Source organism: Halictus rubicundus, chromosome 7, assembly GCF_050948215.1.
Source record: "Halictus rubicundus isolate RS-2024b chromosome 7, iyHalRubi1_principal, whole genome shotgun sequence".
Classification (NCBI taxonomy): Eukaryota; Metazoa; Arthropoda; class Insecta; order Hymenoptera; family Halictidae; genus Halictus; species Halictus rubicundus.
In genome coordinates, this window is record NC_135155.1 from 12,484,914 (window position 1) to 12,507,841 (window position 22,928).

The 22,928-nt window shown below is 41.5% G+C and overlaps 1 protein-coding gene across 5 annotated transcripts in view; it reads left to right on the plus strand.

The window, feature by feature from the left end:
* Snf4agamma (SNF4/AMP-activated protein kinase gamma subunit) overlaps positions 1-22,928 on the plus strand; it is a 143,610-nt gene that overhangs the window by 9,956 nt on the left and 110,726 nt on the right. For 4 of the 5 annotated variants that reach the window (XM_076790293.1, XM_076790295.1, XM_076790294.1 and 1 more), the window contains exons 2-3: positions 20,568-21,287; positions 22,779-22,823. In XM_076790293.1, coding sequence (XP_076646408.1) covers positions 20,576-21,287; positions 22,779-22,823 — 757 coding nt within the window. In that variant the 5' untranslated portion in view covers positions 20,568-20,575. The remainder of the gene's footprint in view (positions 1-20,567; positions 21,288-22,778; positions 22,824-22,928) is intronic. The other variant, XM_076790296.1, reaches the window with a different exon arrangement.

The following is a 22,928-nucleotide window of genomic DNA, read 5'->3' on the forward strand; positions in this document are numbered from 1 at the left end:
ATGCACGACAAAGACGGGACGCGTCACGTGACTCGGCCACGGTGGAAGCGTAGAAAGGGAAATTATGATCTGGCGACATTGCACAGAACGGCGGGCACATTGTATTTGTCACACTTATTGTCACAGCTACGTGGCCAGCTACGGCTGTGCTACGGTCTACCCCCACTCCGCAAAGTCACTTGCCCGTAGCTTTGCCCGTAGCTGTGCCCACGGGCATCGGCGAGCGTCCTTGACCGCTACCGGGCATGCTGAGCAGCTCTGCTCTAGAGGAAAGAGAATGGGAGTTAAACACCTGTCTTATCCGCGCTTAATAGTACTTTACAAATCCATGTAGAATAAATCAGGATTTTGAATGAGTTGTTAGAAACTTGATTCGTTTCGAGTATTATAATTGAATAACTTCTGCTGAGATTATCTTTTTGTTCAGGTACATATAACGCAGTCATTAACTGCTCGCTTCGTTTTAAGAACGTGCACTCGCCTGTTTAATGATTTTTGTGTTTTTCATACTACACCGCGCACTCTCGTAAATTTTATTTAATGGCAAATGCAAATTTTTCCTACGAGTATGCTCGACATGAACAGTTAACAGATTACTGAGCCCATTATTTCGATGGATGACTTATTCATACCACGTGGAGTCGAGTAATACTCTTATTTTAACTTTTGTGAAATATTTGGTGGATATGTAGTATAACAAACAAGTTTCGCGATGCGAGCTTAATTGTTTCGTATACAAGATGACGCATACGTGAAATATTGTTCGAAAGATAAGCAATCAGTTTATTCAAAGCACTTTCGAATATAATATTAACACATCTTGCGCGGGCATTTTGCCGCCAAAGTCTTACCGTGTTGCATTCATTCTTGCAACGCACGTTTTGTATTTTTGCAACGCATGTCTATCCGATTTTATTGTAAAAACACATCGATCACAAAAACCCATCGATAACAATAATCCATCAATAATCCGTGAAAAACGACTTTACTCGCTTCCCGCGCAAGATGTGTTAATAAAACCAATAATATTATAATGTTATAGTATATAATAGTTATAATATCGAAACAAAATGGTCTACTCTCGGTGGAATGGCTGTTGCTGGTCCGTAGCTCGATGGAAATTTCATCGAAACAAAGATTGAAAGTCGAACGGAATCCTCTGCTCGAGTTTCGCAATTACCTCTCACCTTGGCTTTGCGCGATGTGTTTTCCAGCGTTCTCGCGGGAAGATGCCAAAGATGAGATCACACCGCGTATATAAGCAGAGCTTCCGAGTAAATCTGTTGTAATCTCCGCCCTTGTTACTCACGCTTCGAGGCTCGAAAAATTGCTCAACGCGTGCTACACCTGACCCATTCGATGTCTCCCACCTATGGGACACGCGCGTTTGCAAAATGCAAGTGCGTTCGCGCAATTGCAGCAACCCAATAATGTTACGTTACTGTGTCACGATATCACTATCTTATGAACCGAACGTTGCTTCAAGGTTGTGTTCGAAGCGTTGTATTAATGTTGTAAACCTTGCTCCAGGCCGTAGTCTTCGCAGACGTATAGTTCTTTGTTGAGTGAGTAGCATTTCATAACCAAGAAATTTTTAAAAAAGAAAGAAACAGTAGATTAACGTCGTAAATTAATAAATATCCGTACATGTAATTAATGTCCGATCGTATATTAACGATGCGTATGGTAATGAAATGAAGAAGTCAAATGAATTTTTATACGCTCATAAATAAATGCGTGATCCCATGCGCGTAATTACGTAATTCCCACTCTGCTCAGTTTAGCGTTGAAAGCGAAAAAAGAAGTTTCGTTGACCATCCATCGGATCGGATCTTTTTGTTATCTTTTGCATGCTCGCGAACGCTATAAATGCGTCAAGCTCCGCGGTCTATTTATAAGAAGAGCGTTAGAGTGCAGAGAGAATTTGCGAGCGAATATTCCGCGTGCGTGTTGCACGTGTCGGGAGTGATCAACCCGTCGAAACTTTCATTTTTCTTAAATGCCTGTCGACGTGTGCCACGCACCCAAGGAGGTCTTCTAGTCTAGCACCTTCGAAAAGTCGCGTTTTCTATTTTGCAATTAAAGCACATTCTTAGCAGAATCGTCACCGGAGAGGAAAAATGGATTCTTTATGATAACATAAAGCGTTCCAAGCAATGACTTTCGGCAAATCAAACCGCAATATCAACCCCTAAACCTAGGTTATCACTTAGAAAGGTGTTACTGTGCATTTGATGGGACTGTATAATAATTCACTTTGAGTTGTTGAAACCTGGAGAAACAGTTACTGCTGAGTTGTATTGTCAGCAATTACAACGGCTGTATTCCGAACTATTGAAAAAGGAAGCAGATGCCCCCACAGAAAAGGTGTAATACTGCAAATTGATAATGCCCGGCCCCATACAGCGAAACTCACGCAGGAAAAAATCAAAGAATTGCAATGGGAAGTTTTACCGCACCCCCCGTACTCACCGGATATTGCTCCTTCTATCATCTTTTCAGATCTCTGGAGCATTATTTAAGAAATGAAACATTCACTTCTGTAGAAGATGTAAGGAGACACCTTGAGTCATATTTTGCTTCACGAACCCTGGATTTCTATAAGAGGGGGATTGAAAATTTGCAGGAAAGATGGCAAACTGTGCTTGATAATGACGGAGATTATATAATAAATTAAGAAATAAAAGTTTAGTTTAGATTGCAAAATAATTGATTACTTATGGGTCCCCCTGATGGAAAACTCGTGTGCTGCAACATCTCGGTCGTGTAGATCTCGTCACACGAAAATGTCCAAAAAAGTCCCCGAAAGCTTTAGACCAGAAAAGACCCCATTGAAACGTAGCCGAACCCGATCGAACAATCAGTTTCCGGGTGGCATCAGTGGCTTTCTTCGCGTTGCGAAACACCCGCAATGCGATCCAGCGGCGCGTCTGTATTCGAGAGGGGGGCCAGTCGTCGGTTCGCGTGGAATTCCGCCTCGGATGCTTCGCTCGTTTCGACGATAATTGATGCCGAGCACGTGCTCCGGGCGATTGTCACGTGGTCGTGCGCGGATCACCACTCGCGATCGACCGTTTCCCGCGATTTGTCCGAGAATCGCGTGGTCTGCTCGCGCAGATTTATCGCCGGCTCTCATAACGGAATTCTGAACAGAACTGTCCCGTTTACGGTGCGAAATTAGTGGCCAAGGTGTCGAACTCCGAGGTTCGTACGGCCTTGCGTTGGCGGAGATCGGGGAGGATCGAAAAATTTCCGAAGAAAAGATTTCAACCATCCTTTTGCACACTTGCATTCAACATTTTATTCCTCAACAAAACCAGAAATTATTTTACCCGCGGACCTACAACTATGCATCAGGACCGGTGTCCCTTGGCCCGATTATATGGCGGTCCCAATTAGGCGAAGAGAACCTCTTCGATTAGCCCTAAATGAACATCTCTCCAAGGTGGCTCAAATAAGCGCATCGCAATCGATAATGTTTGGGGACTATTCAGTGCTTTGTTTATCAATTTTTCAAAATTGATTTTTCGAGGTACTTCTTAGTCTTTGTAATGTTCCTAAAATGATAACTGTTCATTTAATTTAGTCCCCAGAAATTGAGGAAATAAATGGCGATTTAAAATATATTTAAAAAATTGACGATTTTACTGAATAGACTGTAATGAAAATGGATTTCAAAGTTTGGTAAATTAATTCTGTCACTCACATATGATTGACGTGGCAATCAAAGTGTTAATATTATGCGGGTAACGTTTTCATAATTGTTAACAGAATAATTTGAGGAAATATTATCGTGAAACTAACGTTCGCGCGGTTGTCGTTTCGGGTAGAAATTATTCAAATTTTTTAGCCACAGCAAATAGATGTTACGTTCCGTTTGCATGCACATCGGAAAAATTGCAGGAAAATTGTGAAACTGGAGTGTTATTGCACGGTTCCCGAGGTCGGGATGTCAGATCCGCGCAATAGGTTTAATTCGTGAGGATCGCGATAACTAATTAACCCAATATCTTTATGCGGTTCTCAGAAAATAGTTGCGGCCAATATGTCTTCATGTTCCTTCGCGGAAAATATTCGAAGCGTTCCAAGCGTTTCACGAGGATCAATCGAAATCGTGCCTCGTAAATCTCGCTTGGACAAGTAAATCTTTCCTCAATATTTCCCATGTATCTAATCTTATCATCTTGTAGTACTTGCGGGAATTCTTTTATACAAACGGCAAATAATCTGACCGATGAATAAAACAAGCTTCCTGAGACACGTGTCGATTTTGCAACATCACGTCTCTATGTAACAACACGAATTCCGGTTGAAGACGCCTGTTAGCGTTAACGACGCGAATAAAAAGCAAATATTTATGTGAGAATTTTGTCGGCGGAATGTGTTCATCGAGTTCTTTTTTTTTTATAGCACCTCGACCGCGACGAATTCAAGTGCTCCTCGCGTTTATGGCGTGGAACATTGGCGCAGTCAGCTCGGGGCTCGGCGTTCCCTGAAAAATTTGCGTCACACGTTTCCGGTACTTTTCCAGCTTCCAGACCGTGGAAAGTTTCCTTTCTTTATTGCCCCCAGTATCGCTCGCGTGTAGCAGCGTCCTCGCGCGCTCGTATTGCATTCGATGTAGAACCATTTTGCAGGATGTATAGTTTCGTGGCTCAAGTTTCTCATCTCAACCTTACCCCACGAAACACATCTGTAAAATGGACTTTTTTGATCATGAAATAAAAAAAAAAACTACTAGGATCTTTCACCCCAAGAGACAAAGAGGGCTCTCCTTCAGCTAAATGTTACTCTTTCGGTAGATTGCATTTTCTTTTATCGCTCCGCTATGTCTTCGTTACTTCATTTTTTTCTTCTAAATCAGTTTTTATTTCCGCTAACAAGCATCGAGTAAATTGACCACTACAACGTCCCATTGTGCTCGTGTTCAGAGAGGCTGTTGCGTTAAAATCCGCTCGTGAAATAGGATTTTCAAATGAAACGGAGTTTTAATGCTTTAAATTGCTTTTCATTTATGGATACAAAAAAAAAAAAGAGTCGAGCACATTTTCTAACAGAGGGTCCAACACCTTCCAAATCAATGGAAACTATTTAACACCGTTGAATTAGTGTAGCTCCCTCCCCTCATCTGGTGACTATGTTTTGCAGTAATACAATGTAGCCACAGTAATTGGTACCCCCACAGTGATTGGGTCCCCTACCCTATGTAAATAATTTTTCAGACATAGGAAATGTAGTGTTCAAAAAATTTTTAGAGCCCATGTGGCTATAAAGTTGTAAGTTTGTTGGATAGGTTATCTACAGCGTGTTACCTAAGTTTATTTAAAGATTTGCTCCACAGGTACGAAGGTGTCCAATTAATTTTTCGCGATTAGCCGGTGCAACCGGAAGGACCACGTAGACAATTCCGAACCAGAAAGAGAAATGTTCTCGTGGAGTGTGAGTTGGATAATTAATTCACGGGCTAACGCGAATTAATGAGACACTCACCTGATGACAGCAATAGAGTACGCCCAGCGTGGAAAGTCGTCTGCGGCTTATCGAAGGAACAGTTTAATTGCTGGCAAATTGCTTTCGAGTGATGCCAAAAAATTCCGTCGGAAATAACGTCGGATAACTCATACTCGTTGCCAATTAAAGCGGACAGAATCACTTCGGCGGCATTGGGCGTTGCGTCGGGCAAGAAGCTCCTCCCGTCCGACACTCGATTATGAAAGAACACGGAATAATAATTGAATCATTATGAACGGGTGCACCCTCTTTTATCGCGGAGTAACGCCGTTACGAAAACTACGCGATCATTTATTTGGACATCTGGTGCTTGTGGCCGCATAACAGTCACGTGAATTACTAATAAATTATTAGCGAGTACTCACATTTAAAGTGCTGCAGATTAACTCGTAAAAATTCATTTCGTTCGTTATGGACGCCATTGGGTTTTATGTAAACTGAAGACTTCGGGCAATTAGAAGCACTGGTTCACTAAATGGCGTGCAGAAAAGATTTCGAAAAAATTCTAATTGGTAGGAATCGCATGAGAAAATAAAAAAGGCACTTTTTAAAACTTTTTTATTTGAGCCCTTAAAGAAAATTTAAATGTATTCGCAAATATTAATTGCATAAAGATCCGCAGTCTAGTCACGATAAACGCGTCAGGCGATACTCGATTTCGACTTCAAACTTTATTTTCTTGATAACGAAGCTCCGGATGAAAAAATGTACCAAATTTTTTTCTCATTTGTTTTATGTAGAACCACCCTTTGCCCAGTTGAACTACGATTCCGCCCCCAACCTGTATACACAGTTCGTATACATACATATATTGCATTAATAGTCTTTTGAGAGGTTTTACAGTCAAAGGGTTTAAAGACCGTGCTTCAGACTCATGCATATTACAGTGCAGGCTCGAGGACTCGATTCATCTCTAGGAATCGCAAAATCAAACGTGATGCTATGCAGTGTCACATCGTATCAAGCTAAGCACGTGTAGAAAACTATTTAAGCATCGACGTTTCCTAATTGATTAATCGATGGCCCACACAAGGGTCCATCAACGAAAAAGAAAGGCAATTTGTGTGTGCACGAGCCGACGACCTTCGGGCACAACCTTCGCACGTATGTATTTTATGCAAACGTCCGAGCACGGAAAGTTACGGCCGACAATGGAAGATTTCGCGAAGAAGCGACGTGTCTCTTTGTTTGCCCCGGAGAGTTTGATCCTTCTCACGGCGGAGAAAGGAAACGCGAAGAGGTTTGCCCGACATCAAACAAACGCGTGCGCGCGCGCACGCCCCGTTCGGTCGCTTAAGGTAGGTCGGAGGTTACCTCAAACGCGGGCTCATTACTATCACAGGAACGCGCGACGTCAGTGGGCGTCAGCCTTGAATCAGCTGTTTGCTTTCAATGTTGACCAGTATGTATTCATGCAACGTCTGTTCTCGAAAGCCTGTCTGCTTGGCTGGCTCGGAGGCGGCGCGCGCGCGCGCGCGCGTGTATCGTTCTGCGCTCGGACTTGCTAGAAACTAGAGTCAGAGTCGTGTGATTACATTTCGTAATTGGTTACGAAATGTAATCATGAGAATCGTAATCGTTAACCCCTTCTACTATAACATCGAGTCAGACTCGTGGCGAAGATTTCGTATGTTATTAATTAGCTTTAAACGGGAACGAAATTCTAACACAGACTCCAAAGTCTAGTTAATGGGATAAAAACGGAAAAGTTAAGATGTGTGATATTAACACGTTGAATGCCATGTATTGGGTGACGGAATTATTTGTCCAGGTTTTAAAATGCATTTTTGTGTTAATATATTCATTGTACCAAATTTGATTAGAATCTGTAAAATGCAAGAAAGTTGGAGGACCACTCAATATCGTACATTTAATTTTTCTCAATTTTTATTTCATTAAATAACTCGCTTTGATTTGATTGAATTTTTGAGATTTTTAGTTGGGCAGTCAAAGTGTTCAATGGTCTTTCAACCGTCTTGCATCTTTCAGACCCTAACCTACAGTACAGTGAATATAATATTTGTTCGAAGGCTGCAATTTTTTGGCATTTGGAATGAACCAGGCTTGCGCCCAGAAATTCATTACCGAATGGATGAGCCATACACGCGTATGCTTACCGGCTGATTAACTCCGACTGAATTATTCGGATGGCTTCTAACTTTCTCGTTACGTTCAATCCCGTGTAACGAAGTCTGAGTTCTACTTTAGGAAAAGCGGTGTCGAGACACTCCGCGATGGTTGATTACCGCGAAGACAATTAGAGTCGAGAACAATATCAATTTGTTCGTGCGAGCGGTTCGTTGAAAGTCACCTGGAGCGAGAGGCGCGCCCCGGAGAACTTGATATTCGATTCCGGTCTCGGGAGCCGCCGGAGATCTTCAAATTATTACGCGCGGCTCGGTTACTGGTGCATTGACCTTTATCGATTTCACTTTCAGAACCACTTCCGCACCCCGGCATGGGGGGAGGGGGGGGGGTGTGGGACGACAAGGACGACGACCACGATAATAGATAGAAAGTTAAGGGTCACCGCGTGCGTCTAGGCGGCGCGGCGCGTGTTACGTTCCTGAAATCGATTTTAATATGTATCACCCTGTATGCAAACACGTCCGGTCATATTATTTTTGTCGATGAATGTACACTCGCGTGGCCGCGCGCCTCGCCGTCGGACGACGAGGATTGGATCGTTAACAGGTTTTAGCGGGAAAGAGAATCGGTTACGTCATATACAGTGTCTTCCAAAAATATCAAACCACGGAATCTCTTATTCACCGATTTATTTATGAATCTGTTCGTCCCGAACCTCGCGCGTCTTCGGCAACACTTGGGCCGGGCAATTTGTCGCGTTCCGTTGACGGTTTACTCGAAAGATCCAACTCAATCGAAAACACGACGACGACGGTGCAGCTCGTCGAATTCGAGAAAAAATATTGGGCATTCTGAAGGTGACCGATAAAACAGCAAAATAACAAAAAGGAAGACGTCCTGGAAACCGTGCAGAATTTATTCGAAAAATTTTCAAGATCGTACAAAAGACTGGGAAAACGGGAAGAAGTATACAAAAAATGAGGAAAATGGTGTAGGAAACCAAAGAAATTGAGATTTCCTCCGAGTTTCCCAGGATTCCCAGAGTTCTAAATAATTTTTTTAAATATTTGAAACTATATATAGTGCACCAAAGGCTGATGCACCGCATCGAATCGGCGATAGAATTTGTTCCCGAATATTTTTGTGACCGATTGTACATCTTCGTTAAACTTACCTTACGCTTCAAACATTTCTATTAATTTCTACGTATTTTGTACGAAAAAAGCGATCTCGTAACGATCGTAGAAATTGATTGCACTATCATCGCATTGTCTTCAATTGATTTCGTTACGGAACTTCTGATCGATTTCACGTGTTCCTTGAAGTTAGAAAGTAGTCTTGTTAGCAACAGTTCTCAAGAAATGAATTTTCCTCCGGGCTCTGTATTAAATGGTAACGTCTTCTCCAAAGTAAAAATAAACAAGTGTCAATCGAATGGGTTAATCTGTGTTCATGCTTAATTCTTTCAGCGATCGTAGCATGATATTTCTTATTACACGCTAGACCGTGATGCACGACTTTCTGCATCGATAACATTTTTATAAATTCGAATTCTCGCCTGTTTTCCCAACGGGGAGAGCCTTTCTCCTTGATTGGCTCTCTCATAAATTATTTCGAAGTTCTACGTAAATTTGATACTCGTACACTGCGTTTTTAATTTTTCTGCCGGATACTTTCCGTCCTGAAGCTTTGTTCGACTTTCTCTCGGTAACGATGGCAGGTCGTATGAAAACGTACAACAACCGCAAGTTTCTGTCGGTCGTTGTCTATTTTTATTTCCACGTTTCTCCATTTTTATCAGTGTCTCGAGCAGCGAAGTTCTGCGAATCAATATGCAGCTATGGCAGTGGCAGAGCAGGAATGGGGAGGCATCGTCGATAATTCCGAGAGATAGACCTTTTCCTCTTGCCCCGGTGCATTATCGTCGCAGGTATTGTCCTTATTGTTGTTGACCCAGTTCCTCAGAATGTTTTCTATAATTGTTGTCGCTGGTAAGATTTCGATGTCGTATTCCAAAGGATTCGCGAAGAATGGCATACTTTGTTGAATAGATTTCGTGGCTCGAGAGTCAACGATTGTTTGACTGTTTACCTCGTTGCGGGGCTTAGTCTTGGCAATTAAATTGATAATTATTCACCGATAACCGCGAGTCAACGCGTCCGACGAAATGTACTCGATTGAAGGAAGCGAACAAAAAAGACAATGTATTATACTGTTTCACAATTCCGTTTTATTTATACGTACGCACCAGATATCTTGAAAGATGTTCGGAGAATTTTAATGCAGACTGATGCAGAATTCTCAACGAATTAATTTGGAGAAAAAATTTAACGCTAGATCAGGATACGAATTCACGTCCAAAAATAATTGATTTTGCGAGCGCGGCTTCGATGTCGGCAATAAGAGGAGAGCGAAGTATTTCTCGGACGTTTTCAAGGAACAGGAACCTTTCACTTCTTTCGCGCGTTTACTGCCATTACAGTTACCGATGCTTTCAGCATTATTGTTATTGTTGCTCGCGCGTCCCGTAAAGTCGAGTGCTTTTGCAAAGCTGCTATTCTTCTTCTGCGGCCGATAAAAGTCCACGGTGAATTTCCTGGCGACTGTTTCTCGATAAGCGAGACCTACGGTATACACGGTGGCCGATAAATCGTGGTACAAGTGGACCGATGAGGTTTAACAGCTTAGCGTGAATCAAAAATCTAGCAGATCTTATCCGTGCTACTAATCTCTGTCTTTTTTTTTTCAAATAAACTGCTGTCGAACACCTCTACGCACAGTCGTCAGATGAGGGGAGGTAGCACGCATTGAGGGGAATACAGTTACCCTCTCTCTACCGGGAGAGATTCTGACGCGTCACGTGACCGGGTCGCGGAGGAATAGCGCGGTAGAAGGGGAGATTAGAGTGGGGGAACAAGTCTTGACATGACGACTATGCCTGTACGCGGAGGACTCGCATGATTGAATCGCTGCAGAACGAAAAAGTTCAGAATTGTCGCGATACAGAAAATTCTTTGTAAACAGCTTTCGCAAGGAAGATTATTCTTAAGAACTGCTTAAACCCGAGCGAGCAGAACACATACGTAAGAAACTCAAGGGATCGGACGGAGCTCGCTTCGGGGATGGTAAACTTCACGGTTTGACCTGGAAGGTATTATTGCACTCGATTGCACACAGCAAAGACTTTCTTGAAACGTTTACAGTCGTTGATCTCAGCCTGGGGGATGATCTCGAGCGTACAAACAGGAATACATCCTTTTAAATTAGAGGTTACTCTCCCAGCCGTGGTAAATGGAGCCGGATCTTAATCTGTGTAATTTTGAATACATAGGCGTCCGCGTGTTTCCTTTCACGGATAGCCGTACATTTTGATCACTCGTTTATTTATTGTTCAAATTTAATGTGTCCTATGTTGTAAGGACTTTATATGCTACCCAACTTGTTCATTATCTCTGTTCTATAAAACACAAAAGGATTGCTGTAACGGCAGGGAAATATTGAAAATTAAATGCTTTTGGAAGGAACCGAAGTAGTTTCTATATTTAATGGAATCGGATCCCAAATTATGGGGCCCCAAGGGAAAGGGGATCGTATCTAGTGACATTCGAACTCTTAACTTTGATATACACCGATTGGCTAACTGGACCTTGGGCACTATGGCTATACTGTCCTTCTAGCTATTCCTGGTCTTCCAACGCTACTTAAAGGTGGATGGAGATCCGACTTAACAGTATCAAATCAGCGTACTATTATTTAGTTGCGAATCGCTGAAGCGACAGTTCTGAAGAATTTCTTAAAATCGTTCATCGAAATCCCCTAACCCTTGGCGGTCCAAAGTGTATTCTTCCTTTCAATGCCACATTGTCAATTACGTTCCCATATTTCAACCCTTATGTAGGAAATCGTGTATTTAGATTTCGCCTAAATACAATTCGTATTTAGAGTCGTTGCCAGTGTCACGAGAGGCGAATCGAGCCACATTTAGTAGTAGAAGGGGAAGCATTTTGAGGGGAATACAAGTCTGGTAACGCTGGTCTACCGACCTCGGAATTGAACGGAGTTGATGAAGAGAGACTTGGTCGCTGTCACCAGCAGCCATACCTGGGTTAGGGGATGAAACGCCAAGGTTAGGAGGCCCCACCTTACTTTACCCAAGCTTGACTCATCCAATGACGTGCTCGTTCCATGTGTGTTCATAGTCATTCAATACCATTTTCGTTTCCTATCCCTTGGTTGATTGTGTGCACTATTTGATATTATTTACGTGCTATATATACTTGTTACCATTCTGTCCCGTTATCTTTACTTTAATAAACATTTGTCTTTGATGACATGATCGAGTTCGTCCGCTGTATTCGCTTGCTGGTTGGTCGACGTTTTTCGTTAATAAAAAGAAGTTACTTCTAGTAACCACGGAAATCGCTTCTTTGGATGTGTTACACGTTTCCAGGGACACCCTGTAGATTCCATACTGTTTCAAACATATCAGCGAGACGTACATACGTGTTTCATACACTGGAACTTGCAAATGCAAGCCGTCGAACGCTATCGTCGGCCACTCTAGTTAAAGTCAAGAGGACGTTGCAACCCTTAAGAAGATTTATGGAGTTTCTTCTGTGCGAACTTTTACGAGAAACGTGTAATAACAGGAGGATGCTACTAGGATACTTTTAGCTTTCTGTTTCGGCTAGCAACAGCTCCTGCGAAAATGACATGGTCGTTGTTATGATTCTAGAAATAGAAATGACAAAGAAAATTGATTTTTTTAAAGTTCTAAACTAGAATACGGCCTTGAGGGAGTCCGTGGAGCTATTTAGTGGTTTCATATACGTAGAAGTTTCTCAGATATCTGTCATCATAAATATTTGCATAGTTATTAATATTTTAAAGCAATACAAAATTCTATCAATCTTTTTACAATTATGTTCTTACAGTACTGAGCGAGGTCCGATGCTCTTTCTCTACGTTCGGTAGAGATTTGTGATTACGAGCCAAGAAAGTTTAGTGCCGGATTTAATCGGATTGAAGTTTTATAGCTAAATTAGTATTCACGTGCCGTGGTTGTACGCTCGGCTTCGTGTGGACTCCGCTCGGTGGGGTTCTTTCATGGAATTGTTTACATTAGTGGCACTCGAATGTTTAGGTTTTCCTTCAGATAAGACCAATTCCCTTCGACCGGATTGAGAACCGAATTATCTTCATCTTTTCCTCCTCCCTAAGCATAATAATTTGATTCCAACATTTTTTCCCTTGTATTCCTCCGGTCTGAATTGTTCGTAAGCTGAGCAGGATTTTATGACATGTGCAATCGTTTCGAATTCATGCTTGTCGCACAGCTCGCAGTAGAGTCGAGAATTAACCCATTTGCATTTGCAAAAGAAGGCCTTTATCACGAAACTTTTTTAAAAATTACATTTAAGTACAAAAATGATTACAAGTAAAAGAACTTCATATTTCAGCATTATAAGAAAAAATCAGAATTACTACTTTCATCTCCAACAACACCCTCCATTTCTATTTGTTAGCTAACGAATAATGATAGTGACCAACAAAGTTGAGCGTATGCATACGGCTCCGGTGATAGTGACCAGAAAAATCGAGCGTATATACAGTGACGAGCGAAAGTGTAAACACACTTCGCTAGTTTTACATGAAACGTGATAATACAACCTGTTTTCCAATTGAATGATAAAGATTAGGTACTAATAATTACAAAGTGAATAGGATAAACAAAACACAGCAGTTTATTTTCGTTAATATTAATAATATGAGGAATATTTATCGAAAATATGGATTGAAAACAATTTTTACAGTTTTGCACTTTAATTGTGCTCGTCGAAATAAAGCTTTAAATTAATATTTTGTCCATTTTCCTTCACTTTTTTGTACTGCTTCTAACCTGCGTGGCTCAATGTTGTACCATTCTTGTTCTGTCCTCAGATTCAAATCTATTGATTTTTGTTTCGTCAGGCCACATAACTCTTTTCCAATTTACTGTTGTCCACTCTTTGTATGTATGAGCAAATTTTTTTCGTAGTTTAATATTTTTGTCTGAAAGAGCTGGTTTGCGTTTCTTTTCTTTCGCTTTTAACCCGATTCCCTTTAAGGAGCGGCGAATGGTCCACTCACTATGCATTTTTTTTTGGAGTTTTGTATTTTTGGAGTTTTATGACTTTCAGACCAAAAACGATGTGCAATTTCACGTGCAGCTCTGTCAGAAACAAGTTGCGGTCTACCGTTTCTTGAAGAAGTTGACACACTACCACAGGTTTTCTTTATTCTTGCAACCATCGTATGACTTACACCACATTTTACTGCAATTTGCCGTAGTGAAAAACCTTTATCGCACAATGAAATGATACTGTTTCTTTTATCTGCACTAAGTGGTTTCATCTTGACTTAGGCGTGTCAACTAACTTTCAAATAGGAGAAAAACTGTGCAAACACCCGTCTAAACGTGTCTTACTACAGTTGGCTATCAATGCTTCCGATGAAACGTGCAAAACTGTAAACATTGCTTCAAATCGTTATTTTTGTAAAATATTATATACATTCTTAATATTATCTAACATAAACTGTCATGTTCTGTTTATCACACTCACCATATAATTATTATTACCTAGGCTTTATCATTTAACTGAAAAATAGGTTGTATTATCACGTTTTATGTAAAACCAGCGAAGCGTGTTTACACTTTCGCTCGTCACTGTATACGCTAATGATGCAAATGAGGTAACTTTTGCTTACCGAGTCCAATGCCGCGTATATGATAATATAAATATTTTCCTTTCTGTGCTTGATATAAAAATGTTGAATCCACAGTTTCTCCTCGTACGAAAGATAACTTGGAGCTATTGGGAAGTACACTTGAAATACTTCCGGACCGTTAACGGTTAATTTGTACACACCTGGCAACAGATTCGGCGATGTTGATCCGTCCGACTCCGAGTAAAGGACAAACCGGGTAAATCTCGCAATATCAAAGGGTCGTGTCTCTCGCGGTTTCACGGGTGTTTGCAGGAAAGAACGAATTAGACGGTCGGGGCGTGACTTTCATTTCAGTCTCCGCTCCGGGCTGACGCGGTCCGTCTGTGTACATAGATCGTCACGTGTCCCCGATCGGTCCACGAGCCCCAATAGAGCTTTACGTCACTCTCTAGCACGCGGTAAACAAGTAATCGCGAGACGGGTCTGGCACGCGGCCAAAGACACGCGTACGTTCCCCGGCGATATCTGTCCGCTCGTATCGCCGTCACTTAACTTCTGTCAAGATTGTATTAAACGAACCGGCCGTGGTCTATTCGCCTCGGTTTCCGGTCAAATTCGCCGTGCCCGTTGAAATCATCCGCGCGTAACTTTTCATCCGCAGCCGTCGCGTCGCGTCGGTGTAAAGGACAATATGCGAGCCGTCAAATAGACACTTGCCAAGCGGCACCTATTGATGGAGATACCCGTGTTTCCTCTCGTTTGCTCTGTTTCCCTTTCTTCACCGGTTCGTTTGACAGTCGGCCGCGTCGCTGAAAAAAATTTCCATCCTGGACTGTTCCCCTTTGATCTAACGCTGTAGCATTTGCCCACTCTAGTTCGTTTCGCTGTAATCCTCGTCGTCTGGCCGAATGCTAGTCGAATTAGTATAAAAAAAAAATATTCTTCCAATATAGCGTCTAATGAGATTTGAAAGATCAAGACCTAGTTGAACAACTTTGCTATGTAAATACGGCTATCATTGATCGTAAATCTCATAGCAATTATTTTCAAGTGGAATGAGTCATCTCTGAAATATACTGGGTGTCCCAAAAATGTATTTCCTTGAACAAGGTGATTCCTAAGGTCATTCGAAATAACGTTTTCCTTTACGAAAATATTCCCCGCGGCGTTGTTAAGGAGTTATTGACGAAAAATATGGACCAATCAGAGCGCGGCTACAGCAGACCGAATCCGGCTCAGCCAATGCCAACGCCACGCTCAGCGGGACCTTTCGCCGACCCGGAACTCGCCCGTTACAGCCGCGTTCTGATTGGTTCGTGTTTCTCGTCAATAACTCGTGAACGAAGTCGCGGAGAACATTTTCAAAGGAAAAAATTATTTTAAATAACCTTGGGATTCACCCTGTTCGAGGAAATACAACATTTTTGGAACTCTGCAGAGAAATCTGCCAAAATTGAAGTAGATTAAAATGGATCGAAATTTCACAATTTGTAACAGCGAACACGTTTAATGATGGTTTTCTGTCAATTCATAAAGCGTTAATGTAACTTAATAAAAAATGTACGATACTTCTCAAATTCACTGCGCCTTTTCCAAGTGAAACGTGAGTCACACGAGTAACATTCGCCTGTTAACGTCTAATATAAAAATTCTGCTGCAACACTTCTTTTATTACTATGTATTGATCGGTTATTAGCTGTGCACGGTCACCGGGTCATCATTCTATTTTGCATTCTGATGGACTAATGGCGGATAATAGCGCATAATATCACTTATCTTATCGGATTTGACGGTCTATTCGTTATCTGTTGCGCGATAGATAAAATTATACCAATGTAAACTGTCGAAAATAAACGGAGACTCGAGCATTCGTTCGAATGCGTCAATCATGCCAGTTGCAACGTGACCGTGGCTTTTCGTGCACGCGAAAGTGTAATAAATGAACAAGTCTGAGGAAAAGTTGTTATTTCGATGTTAACATAATGGCGCCGTTAATTGGTGAAACGCGTAAGTTCCTCTTTGATTCCGCAGCACCTACAAAACATCACGGAAATAAATACAAATGGGATACGAAGAACGTAATGAATGTTCTATTTTCGGTACCAGATTGATCACAACATGCGGCGATTAGTCGTGTACAGTTTCCTCCATAATGTACGAGAATGTTCGTAATATTCAGTTTGAAATGCAGTAAACATGGGTGATTATTATCACTGGACTGCGGATTTTTTGAGTTTATAACAAAAATCAATAGATCAAATACAAAATTGGCGTTTTAAAATAATTAAACGAAAGAATACAATTCCATTTAACTCCAGCCTCTTACCGTTGTTATATTTTCGTTCTATTTTCGTAGGATTCTTATGGTTAGCGTCGGTGAATGTATTAAATTACTGTGACGCGTAAATATTTTGCGTCGTGTAATTCCTTCGGAGATAAAAAGCATTGCACTCGCATTTCTTATATGTCCGTGTGGGTTTCCGCTTTGAAAGCGAACGCCTTTTGTACCTTCGCGTAACAGGCGATTTTGTTAGTGAGCGTACCTGTTGCTCCTTTGACAGTAAAAGCCGAAATGGCCGGTCGTTTTACAACGAACGTCTATTGATTTGTCCGATATACCTATTCTTCACAGCGATTTCAATCTAAATCCTTATATTTTATCGTTCAGTCTATATTTTTTTATTTAATATTCACCTGAAATCAAATTTTGGCGATCACCACTAAATTATAGGATAAAAAGGTGCTGTCAAATGTCGACGAATGGACAAATTATTGCGGACACCACCTGTAGACCTAAAGTTGCTCCAGCATTTTTCTACTGTTTCTACTTTTTCTGCTGTTTCTACTTTTTCTGCTGTTTCCCCGGGCATAAGCGACTCGGCGGGCAACTAACCACGCCTCCTCTCGATGGTTCAGCCTATGATAATATTTTTCCCGCTGACGTCACATTGCCCTCAGCAATGCCCGCGCAACGCATGTCGAACGGGACTGGTTTAGAGTAATTTTTTGTATCCTCACACGCATGAAAATTGTGCAAGATTTCGGAGGAATTGTTGACCAGCCCTAAAACTAAACTGTCACGAAACATTATCGACGATCAGACAAACATTGCCAAAGTTCATTAACTTAACCTTCGGCACGATAATGCTCCCTCGCATTATCAAAAACTAAATAAACATTCGCGTTTGTTTCTGACGCAGGCATAACAGGCTGAGCACGAAATAGACGATAGAAAACAATAATAGAATCATTTGACCAAGTCGCACACGTGGAATCGCGTCACACCTGTTCTCCGCTTCGAATCAAATGGATCTTTGTTTCATCGCACCTGGACAATCGATCTGCCGGTTCGTTCTCCCACCGTCTTTGTATGATCTCACAGCAATTTTTTTCAGAGCTTCACTTAAGTCAGTTCCGTGAATTTAGAACGAAAATGACTGTAGAGGTAAAACACAAAATAGTGGCAAAAAAAGATTGAAAGAATTCCAATTTATTATTTGCAACTCATTAGAATTGTTAGGAGAAGAATATTCCTCCTAATAGTAGAATACTCTTATTCCTTGTACTCGATGCACAAATTTTTCATTTCCTTTTATCCGAAGTTTAATGATTACTTTTCACAATCGAATTTTGGAAAAGGGAAACTGCTTACATTTTAGTTTAGTAACGCTTCTCGCAAGTGCTCCTCTATTTTCTATTGTTTTAATAGTCAATTATTTATTTCGTACTCTGTAAAGGTCTCGTAAATAGAGAGATCACGAGACCAAAGGGTTACTGGACGAAGAGTCGGAAAGTTGAATCTTGACGAAATGCGATTGTCTCTTATTCCGCCGAGATGATTCACTTGCCGTTCGTGTCGGGATAGAAAAGATCGACTCGCGGGTGTGTAATGTATATCTAGGGAAACACGCTATATAGACAAACGTTTCCACGGTTACGAAATAGAGGGCGTACTTACCGCAATGCGCCAGTGACGTGTTCACGTATGCAACAAGGCGTTCCTCGCTTCTTGAAAAACGCAGGCGATGAGCAAAACACGCTCAAAATTTTTGGAACATGCTCAACTGTCCCGGAATCGAGATATTTAGGGGAGAAATACGGTCCTCGCGGAGCAACGTGGACTCGTCACGAAAGCCAGTGCTCGCGAGTTGTTCGCTCTAATTTGGCCCGAAACGAAAATTTGTTTTCGAATCAACTTCGAACAGGAAGAGGTTGCTCGATCGTTACGAATAGACCGCGGAACGAAAATAGAAATATCTTTTCTTCTTCAATAGCTTTAATAAGTTCCAAATAATATTTTTAAACTGGTTTACATTACACTTACTCATTATTCTCATGAATGCGTAAAACCTGCAGTCTAACTATGAATAAATGACAAGAAATAAATAACTATAGGGCAAGGGATCCAATTACTGCGGGGGTACCAATTACTGCGCGTATATTAATTATTCTTCTTTTTAAAGCACAATGAATATTAAAAAAGAGATATTAAATTTTTTCCATTAAAATTAGTTAATATAGATGTTGTATATCTCTTTTTCAACATTCATTATGCTTTAAAAGTAAGTGTAATTAATATTGGCGCAGTAATTGGTACCCCCACAGTAATGGTGTCCCTTACCCTATGTATGTATAAATATTTATTAGGTTCTTCGTTCGCTCAACGCGAATAAACAAAGGCTAGCAATAACGTTTATTGTACCAGTTTAAGGATTTTCAGCAACAGACAAATATTTTAGATTTTGATTAGCTCGTTTTGACCAAACAGAGAAAGTTGAAAATAATTGTGATAAATGATAATGTTTACACAATATCCAATCGAAATTAAATGCACGCGTTGCGTCGGTCATTTGTAAGAGGTTAAACTGCAGAAGAAGATTAGAGTTACCTGACTACAAGGTAAACCACGTGTGATTTTAATTCACCTTCGCTGTCATAAATAAATATACCCGTATTACGAACAAATAAATTATTACAAAGGTTACGATGACCGTGCGTTGACTTCCGATGAAGCATATTCATTCGTGCAGAAACTTGAGACGCAACGGCGTGCATCTATTTGTTTGATATTCGCAAAAACTCTTGAAAAGGTGAAGTTTGTTTATTCGACCAATAAGAAACGACGGGAGGTCCGCGGGGAACTTGACGAATGTCGAAAGCGCATGAATGTAAACTTTCGGGGAAAGTACAGAGACAAACCAGACCACTGACTCGCGGGCACGTTATTGGCGCTAATTAATCGATTCGCAAGTTATTTTTACTTGTTTCTTTTTCGGCGCTCCACTTATCCCGGCCTGGCTGCGTAACGTGTCGCTAGGCGACGAAAAGTGCTCGCGAAAATGCTTTGGACGAATCGTTTCGTGGCGTCTCGAGACCGTCCAAGGGACGGCAACAGGGTCGTGCAGTGAATAGTCAAGCAGTCACCTTCTACCCATCGTTAACTGTCCCGAAGGAGATCATTCATTCGCGGGAGAAGGAGCTTCTTTCGCGTGTTTCGCGCCGGGTGACCTTGAGTCACGAAGACTAGTCGCCAGAACGGATTCCCACACGAAGTTCGCGTTTAAAGTTCGATCGTTGATTCGCTGTAATAGAATCGGACACTATTTCTTGGAAAATCGAAGAATTAATTCGTTGACGTGCAAACGCGTCACGCGTTTCTTCTGCCGACGTACATATCGAAGCGTTTATATAGGAATGGCTAGGAGAATTACTTTTTTAAGTTAAATTTGGTTCGTTTTCAACAGTGTCGATGGTTTCGAAATTTCGACAAATCATTTCCTCGGAAGAAACTTCTGTCATACTGCTGAAGCGATATTTATTATGACAATAAAATACTTTATTGACTGCGTATAATCTAATCGCGCATATTGTCAGAAACGAATGGTGTTTTTATCTGAATATTGCCATAACAAGCAATGTCCCCGTCGTTGGATTTCGATTTTGGTATTCATGCATTTATTAGAACAGTCACGCAATTGTAATGCTAGATTCAGTTTTTATTAATTTGTACAATAAAGAGTGTTAGATGTAGGTCTCCTTAGATCGAACTATTTACATCTGAAGTATGTTGGGATACTAATCGAGGTCCTATCAAGGTGCATTCATACATTTCCGTGCCGTAACGATTTAGGTATAGCCTTACTAGCGTAACCCGGTATCGAAATCACGTCGGTGTTAAGTCCCTGGCGGAGATGAGCGTACTGATAATTAATCACTGAAGGTTAACGAAGCCTGATAGTAAAAGAAACCTGGTTTTTCAGATACCTCGATGGAGAGTGCCGGTGGTGACAAGCAGAACGAGTCGGACGAGTGTGATGTGATCGGGAATAATCAGCACGTGAGCAAAATGACTGGCCAGGAGGACGCGAACGCGAAGATCGGCAAGGGCCTCGGCAAAGAGGAGTCCCTGAAGAACCTGAAGAATCTGGAGAACATCGGCCAGAACGACGAGAAGGTCACGAACAAATTGTCGAAGAACGCGTCGAACGATGACGAGGACGAGGAGGAACGGGAGGAGGACGAGTGCAAGGGATCCGACGAGGAGACCAAGGAAGAGAAAACCGACGGGAAAAAGGAGGAGGAGTCGTCCAGCAGTACCACGTCCACCAGCACTTCCGACGACGAATCTGAAACCAGTTCGGACGATAAGACCGAGGCGTCAAAGACCGAGCTGACCAAGACTGTCGAGCCGGAAACCAAAAAGGAGGATCAAACCAAGAACGATGACACCACCGACGACAGCGACATCGAGGATGACTTGATCTCCGCTATCAATTACAACACCATTACCTCGCTGGCCGCGCTCAAGGACATGCTACAGTCCTCCGGGGAGAACTCTGACGGTGTGGACAGTTTCTTTCATCATTACTTTCTGTCGCACGTGAACAGGCTGCCCTCCAGAAACCAAACACACAGTCCTTACCCTTGGGGTAGAAGACTGTCCGAGTGCAGGGAGGAGGACGAGTACGAGACTGAGGAAGGTAAGTGACCCGTGCGACTTCTCTTCCCTTTTATATGTCATCCTCTACTTACTCTTAAACCGTTCTAACATAACGGACAACTAATTCAGTCAGGATATGTACAGAGTAGCGATTACATGGTGTTTTATCCTCGGCGTCGCATTTCTATATCCCCACCATCTCGACGAGTCGAGCCGACGAGGGCGAAGACAAAAGAACCTCCATTGCCTCCCGGCGAGTCTCGCGACGCTATAGAAGACGTACGGTTTTCCCTTGTTAACGTCTCGGGTTTTCAGACACTCAACAGCATCGCATCTTGACTTTAGCTATGAGGAAATACTGATCGAAACACGATTCGGATAATGAAGAGGTCAGATATTGTGATTCACTGTTTCTAAAAGGTCAACTAATCGCCGAGAAATGTTCGGCATGGTTTTCATTTTAGTGTGAAAAATCGAGCGACCAATTTTTAGATCATTCTGTAGACACTTCGTTTTCTTTATTTGACTTGGTTTTTGTCGTTCTGGAAAATCTGCGCAATGGCGGACACGCCATGAGAAGGTAGATATAGAAATGCGACGTTAAGGAGTTTATTAAAACTGCAGAAAAATCTGTATTAATGATAGCAAGGTATTTGGTTCATGGCTCGTACACTCTATGAAATCTTTATGATGCCATATTCTCGCTGTCTTTCTTTCTTTCTTTTAGCTGCTATAAATGGTACTTTTAGTTACTATTCGGACGGGTATGATGGTTTCAGGAAAATTGGGTTAAACTTCACCTTGGCAACCCAGAAATTTTTAACTTTTTACTGTACAATCCTGTACATCTTGACGAGAAAGTGCGAAAAATCAAAGTTTTAAGGCCAGGAATTCAATGGTTCAAAAGTTATGCGTGTAAAAAATAAAAAATTTCTGGATCGCCAAGGTGAAGTTAAGTCGAAAATTTGAAGTAGAATATCTCTTCTCTATTGTCTCTATTTTTATTGTCTGAAGGTACGGACAGTTTCAGCCTGTATGTGTGTGAGCTCAGAGATTCTTCAAGTAATCGTTTAACCAAGTTATGCGGAAAGTTCAGAAGTCCGCTTGAATATCTTTTCGTGTTGTTGACAATATCTTTTCCATAGATTTTATTTGGAGAATATTTCTTAATCTGTTTGTCACATCATGATTTATTCCTTCGACGGATTCTTTATTGAGATCTTCCTAGTATTTCTATTTACGTAGATAACCTTCAAAGTTCGTTTCCGCGTGTCCATACCGGTTTAGCTGTATTTTTAAACATTTTTCGATTCTACACTTCTGCTGTTCGGACGCCATTCACGAACTTCTATTCTGTGGACTGACACTTACTTCAAATGCTGTTGGTTCATTGACATTCGAAGCTATTTTCTGACTCGCAAATATTTCTCTCTCGTGATTGTCCTTCTATGCTCTTCTGATACATTTCAATTTAGGAATAATCATTGCCTGACTTTCAAAATTTTGTTTCATTTAGCTTGAATTTTTGCAGCCCTCCACCCATTAGTTTGGGGCTGGCAATGGCGTCCGGATAAAGGTAAAGTCCCACTTTTTTTTAAAAAACAATTTATATATGGCTACTGTGGGTTTTTGTTGATTCCATGCGAATTTGTACAACTGTGTGTTCTACAATGTTAATGTG